Here is a 7,063-nt window from a genome sequence, read left to right as displayed (position 1 = left end):
AGGTTCTTAATGTAGCATGGTTAGATATTACATGCAAGTTTAGATCAAGCCATTTATCTGATGGATAAAATTTACAATTAAACTGGCCCCAAGTGGTTGTGGTGTGGAAATTTTGTGATCTAGCATTTCATACGAACAATTTGTGAAAATTTTGTCTTTCAAACATGTGTTGCCTGAACAATGTCGATTTGGACCTTAACCATGACACTAGAGCATGACCTTAAAAGTCACACAGTGGTGAATTGAAAGATACCCATTTTATTATTAGACTACAACTTAATCAACACAAGACCTATTGTGAATGAAACATGCAACCTGAACAATGTAGATTGGGACCTTAACCAAAACACCAAAGCACTATCTTAATGATCTATGTACACATCAAGTTTCACAGCTAACATAGGATGACAATGAAGCTGTTTATTATTTTCAGTGGGTCTTATACTAGTTCAGCCATATAAATTAAATGTCTGGTAAACACCTATAGGCATCAAGATTCAAAACACTTACCTCATGTTACATCTAAAAATAGGAAGGTTATGATGGTCATAAAATATTGCCAAAACTTTGTAATTGGATGGAAAATTGCTTCCACTGCTGCATTGCCTTTCATAAAAATCTCGGATGTTGTCGTGTTGAATATATGTTAGGATTTCTTATATCTGTATACAACCTATGTCTACAATCATATAGTATTTGCTTTACCATGAGCGGAGATTGTAAAAGCATTGAATCATCCATGCTGTGATTGCTTCGTACAGGATTTATGCCACTTCATTGTGTTTGGTGCATAGAATCAGTTTTAGCCCAGGTTTCATATTGTTATGAAGTTGTTCAATGACATGGAATATGATTAATGTCATTTTTGTGTTTGCTTCCTGGACCAGCAGGTTACACCAAGTACATAAAGTAATTTAGGCAACATTTAGTTAAGTAACACGCCATTATCTTCCCTTAGTTATAACACTTACACTTTCATACATGTGTCAGCATATATATATATATATAATATATGTATGTATGTGTGTATGAGATACATGTGTCAACATATATATATATATATATCTATGGATGGAAGACATTTAACATCATATCAACACTTTTAACTTACATTGTTCTCTTTGTGCCAGACTTGTACTGATCTTCTTCTACCCCGTTAAGCAAATACTATTTATGATTCATATCCTCTGATAATTCAGTTTTGCATGTGAACTTTACATAAACATATTGGATAATGCTTTCATATTTGGCATTCTTCCGTAATAAGTCTGGATTGACCGCACTTTTATTCTAGGACATCAACTTCTAGATAACTCTAAGCTTATACACAGTGTCAGCCAGAGTATATATTTCAAAGCAGACATACTAATATTTTTTAGCAGAAGTTATCATAACTTGTGTATAATACTTTGAACTCTGGTTTAGTTGAATCTTTTTTGGTGTGTTTCTGAAGGACTGATATTAGTTGCTTGGATGCTGTTTGTATTTATATTTGACATATGTTAATTGGTATTTATAATGTGGACCTTTTCATTGTTGAATTCTTCTCTTTGTTCTGCTATTAATGTGAAATAAATGATTTATAAGTACTGAAGGACTGATCAAAGTTGCTTAGTTGAATCTAGTATCTGTATTCAACATATGTTAATTGGTATTTATAATGTGGGCTTTGTTTTGTTGAATTCTTCTCTCTGTTCCACTATTCATGGGAAATGAATGATCTATAGGTTATTAAAGAGAGAAGATGGAAGGAAATAGCAACAACTTTAAAAATCCCTAGCTCAATTATAAACTACTCGTTTGTGCTTCGCAAACATTACATAGATCTTCTGTACCACTTTGAGCAAGTTCATTACTTTGGAGCACGGGGACAACTTGCTCCTCCTCCTGGTATTCATCTTTTAATAATCAAATAGTTAGAACTACAATTCTTTTTCAACTTCCTTTGCTGCTTTGAAAATCTATTTAAAAAGTGTATTTTCGAATGTTATTTTTTCTTGTGCTGCTTAGAAAATGTACATATGTTTAGGTCCATTGCCTGCTCCTCGTCCTTCTACTAAGTCCATGGACAATGGCATCACATGCCAACTTCTGGTTGATCCAAAGCAGCCAGCAAAGAAAAGGAAAAACATGGTTGATCCTGCTCAGCTGTTTGGAGGTGAGATTTTGAAATTTGAGGAAGACCGCAGCAGCTCTCCAACATTGTTGCGGATTCAATATATTCGTTATATCTTCTTGTTCCAGGTCATATGTTTTATTCAGGAACTGTTTTTAATATTCATTTCTGTTTGGTTTGCCTACCAGTGGATCCAGGTGCATATGTTGGGCAAACTGTGACAGGAGCAGTCGATCAGAGATTTGATAATGGCTACTTGGTGACTGTGGTGGTAGGCTCAGAAAAACTTAAGGGTGTTTTATATCATGTTCCTACAGAGACCATTGTTCAGCAATATGCAATGGTTCCAGGGCTGATGAGCAATGTAGGCTGTGATGCCCTTGGGCTGGAGGTGCAGGTCACGAAGAAGAGGAAAGAAAGGGTACCTAAGAGAGATCTCAGTGCCCCGCGTCTATCAAAAAATGGTTACAAATTCTTTTATGTCGAGCAATGCGCTAGGTTAAAAAAGACATATGCACAGACAGACCGTGAAATTGTTAAGACGGTGAATGATTTGTGGAACAAGCTTTCAGATAATGAAAAATGGTATGCCAATGTGCTATCTTTTCTTGTTAACCTACCTTTGTATTTTCTCCTCTCGACCCTGCAAAATGTGCACTCTGTTAAATTAACTCTCATTGTTGTAATATTTATTGTAGCAATACATTGAACGGAGTCAACAGGACAAAAAAATGTCCAAGACACAGATGATGGCATACAAAGAGAGAATAAAATTGCAGGAACGTAGCGAAGGGTACAATGGTGACAAAACTTCCGAGGTCGTTGGTCAGAAGATTGAAGGAAATGTGACTGCACCCTTCTTTCATGACAATAGCTATGATTACCACGTGTCACTGGAAGCAGGAGTAGATGCAAACTCTTTCCATTCACATCAGCAACGAGGAATTCCTTCAGAAGTAAGTGGCATTCCAGTTGCAGACCATGGAGCATATTCGGGTGAAGGAGATAAAAGTGTCTATTCTGTTTGTTTTCCTCAGCCAGAGATTTCTGCCCCTAACTTTGGGGGTTCTAGTTTACCGCAGACGTATGTAGGTTCCAGTGATCAGTTTTTCTACCAAACTCAATCTAGTGCCTTTCAGTCTAGCTTTATGCCTTACTCTATGACTCCAGATCAAATATACTGGATGCAAGGTGGACAATCTTTTAATATTCAAGACGGACAGACCTTGAGTCTTTACCCACAAAATCCTTTCATTTAGTATGGTTCATGTCCTTGTATATTTCAAAAGTTCTGGTCACTCAGCGGTATAGTATTTTGAAATTTCACATTACTGTTTTTTATCCATTCTGCTACAGAAGCTTCTGAACAGAATCAGTTCATGTATAATAAGTGTATTTATGAGCATCTGCACCATGTGTAATGGACTCCTAGGTCGTGTTCGAATTTCTGCCTTTTTATTCCTCTCCCTAATTTCAGGCCAGATGGTTTTTGGTTTCTTGGCAGAGTTCATGTTATTTTGCAGCAGTTCATTGGCTACTCTCCAAGCAAAAGAGTATCTTGTATGTTCAAGTGCCGACAAGTTTTCTTTGAGAAGGTTGCCATTTTGCTCGATGCTTGTGAATGGTTTTGCCATCACAGAAACGTTATATAATGCTCATTTTTCTTAAAAGGAGTGTTTCACCCTGGAGTTATTTACGTAAAGAAGTTGGACCTGTAATGGTTTCTGTATGCCTCTTGTTGGTATTAGCATGTCCTGTTTCAATGGAATACTATATCCGCGACTATGTATATATGAATAAAAGTGGAGTGCGCTCATGTGGTTATTTATAAGTAGCATGAAATACTTAATGTTTTAGGGCGTTGAATATGTCATTCGTAAGAATTGTTTTAGGTCGTTTAATATGTCACTCGTAAGAATTGCATTTAAGAGTGGAAGAATAACAACATTTTTCACAACAACTTGAGATAAATTAAATTAATAGCCAAATTTAATATATTATTCATTTAATTTATTTGATAACTGAATTTTAATATATTATTCATTTAATATAACGTTTTAACAACGCAATAAAATCCTCTCCTTTTCTATAAACCTATTTTCTAACAAATATAAACCAAAATTTGTATGTTCTTTATCTAATCTGTTCTTCTGTCAGATTTATGAGGTATATATGCAATGCTTTGGTACACAATGATAGTAAGATATCAAAATATTTTGATTTTATCACGGGGAAAGAGGGTATAATGGTCTCATGCTATTAATATAGAAAATAATTTTTCATTAGTTAAACTATGGGGTAGATTGCCTTTTAGAACACCCATGAATGTGATTCAATAAGTTGCAAACGGGAAAGGTGAGTGGTTTGTTAATCTTTAAATACGTGCTCTTTTATCACAGCAGAGATTTTTGATTTATATGATGCAAATAGTGTAGTTTGAATATTTACAAAGTTTTGTTCTTAAGTTTTATAGGCTTGCGGAAGCAAGATAAGCTTGCAGTTAGGGCAAAGAAGGTTGTAGGTCTGTAATAGGTGTTTGCAAGTTGTGGGTCTTGTTGATGGTGTTGGATACCACCAACATACAGGGGTCTTCCTAATGTGAAATCCTAATTTGACTTCATACCATTTGGAGTAGGAGCCCTATCCGGAGTATCAGCTCGGCCACTATAACTTAAGGTCTGTCTTGGTTTCAATGATTAACATAAAAGATTACACACATAACCTTTGAACAAACAAGTAAGTCGGCATTGTGAAACATCAATTGCAATGTATAAAATGAGGCTTTCATGAGAGGGGGACAAGAGTATGTCTCTAGAAAAAAAGTAATAGTACCATCCTAAGAGAGACACATGATAGCAAGGAAAGATTCAATGATTAATCTGCAAATTAGTTCACAAGATAACAAAGATTCATGGAAGAAAATACAACACACATTCAATAAGATAAACACAAAAGCCACTGAAATAATTCAATTTCTTTAGTACATACGAATGCCGACATATACTGCAAACATCGAAATAATAGTTTTAAAACATTCACGATACGTGAATGGAAGTGTGTTAGCTTAATGAGCTTCAATATTAGGTGAAAGATCCAAGTACACAATTACAATGGCGAGACACTAGTTCTAGTAGTGGAACATTAAATCACTTCTTGTTTCTCCAAAGAATAGTTGTCTCCTATGCCAAGTTAGAGAAACCAAGACTAGCTTTCCAAAGCCTAACCCTCCAAAAGCTTTTTGCTTGAGTTATGAGGGAGTATTTATAACAAGAGGAATGACTTTTCATGACCCCATGACTCTTGAACTACCCTCATGACTCTTAGACTTCCCATGTGACCTTGGAACTTCAAAAATGATTTTTGGACGTCTCTTAATGACTCTTGAACTTCTACTTGATTCATTTGTCCACATGTTACTATATTCCACATATGACTCTTGGACTTTCACAGAATACATTTTGTCCTTTTCCTTTTGAATACATCATTACATTTCACATGATGATGTGGCAAGGCACATGGACACATATGACATAGTGGTGACACTTGTACAAGTTACAAATTAATAATGATGACAAGGAGGTCATGATGAAGTGGAAATGCCAAGTTGTTCTCTTTATTGCTATGTTTTCAATCTTCATGAAAGATCTGTACTCCATTTTCACCCTCCAAATGGTGATGGATCAACATCGGGACCTTTTGAGTTATCATGTAATGTCTTCAAACTGTCTTGGTTCAATATCTCTTCATGTTTGCATAATGGTTCTCCTTGTGCTTCTTCTCTGTAAGAGCTTGTTTGCTTCCTCTCCTTGGTATCTTCCTTAAGTAGCACGTTGTCACACTAAGAAGGTACACCTTCTGATGAACATCACTCATGACAAGGAAAAACCGGTCTTGAAAAAATCTATCCTATCTCTACCTTGTTCATGGAAGACGCTGCTTGTGAAGGCTTGTGAAAGGACTTGAGAAGGAAGGGCTTGACTAGGAGAACGTAGTTGAGTTCAATAGTGGCTTCGGAAAGCACCATTGTTCACTAAAGATGTGCTTTGCGTTATGAGGAGTTCTTCAAGGTCTAATGTGGTGGCCTAGTGCAAGGGACAATGCGATGAGCTTGTTGATTAAAATTGTGCCATACGGTAGGCTCAAAGGAGTAGGAGACAATGAAAGTATAGTTGAGTCAGATAGTGAGCAAGGGATGACCCCCCTATTTACTAAAAGTGTGCCATGCACTTAGGGAGAGAGAGAAGGTTTGCTTGGGCGTAGGGTGCAGGCACAACAAACAAGGAGGAACCATTGTTGCTTGATAGTGTGCTATGCGCTTTGGAAGAGCCACTGAGGGCACAAAACACTTCATATCATGTGTTAGTCAAACCCATCTTCACAAATATCAATAAGAGTTACAATAATCTAGATTTCACTAGGTACACATACCAAGTAAATCAATTATAAGACAATATAAGGGTTTTGCTCACACATTCCACCAAACCCTAATGAGCTAGGGTTCCAATGTAGAACACACATTCCACCAAACCCTAATGTGCTAGGGTTCCAATGTAGAAACATAGCAAACCCTATATTACCAAAACTTCAAAGGTTCCAGGATGTTAGACCTTATCACTCAACCTTAACACGATAGGATTTCCCGATCATACCAAAATCCCAAACATTGACATCAATAATAAAACTTCCAACTAACATTTCACGATATCCCTAAGCAGCTTAGGATTTCAGACATTCACATTAGCATACCCTTTAGTTAGGGTTTTCCAGAACCTGTCTAGGGTTCTACATAGTCAATCAAGAATATGAGTGGGGTGGGTAGATTTATTAGGAGATGAATCACCCAAAAAAGAATCAATAGGATTCAATACAACTAGTCATAACATAGTTAGTAATAGATCATCAAATGAATAATCCTTTCAATCAATGTATTCAAAGCATACCTTTGTT

General features: G+C 36.2%; 1 protein-coding gene across 1 annotated transcript; it reads left to right on the top strand.

The window, feature by feature from the left end:
- The first annotated feature begins 1,682 nt into the window (after positions 1–1,682).
- On the top strand, positions 1,683–3,843 carry LOC149244052 (uncharacterized). The gene is made up of 4 exons (XM_089367914.1): positions 1,683–1,890; positions 2,030–2,158; positions 2,305–2,711; positions 2,815–3,843. The coding sequence occupies exons 2-4, from the start codon at positions 2,065–2,067 to the stop codon at positions 3,373–3,375; spliced, it is 1,062 nt and encodes a 353-aa protein (XP_089224040.1). The 5' UTR covers positions 1,683–1,890; positions 2,030–2,064; the 3' UTR covers positions 3,376–3,843.
- Positions 3,844–7,063: the final 3,220 nt, after the last annotated feature.

The sequence above is a fragment of the Pinus tabuliformis genome, chromosome 8, assembly GCF_031772625.1.
Source record: "Pinus tabuliformis cultivar Carrire ecotype Pingquan chromosome 8, CPIR1, whole genome shotgun sequence".
Lineage (NCBI taxonomy): Eukaryota > Viridiplantae > Streptophyta > Pinopsida > Pinales > Pinaceae > Pinus > Pinus tabuliformis.
Note: the sequence above shows the minus strand (reverse complement) of the source record. Positions and strands in the feature narration are given on the sequence as shown.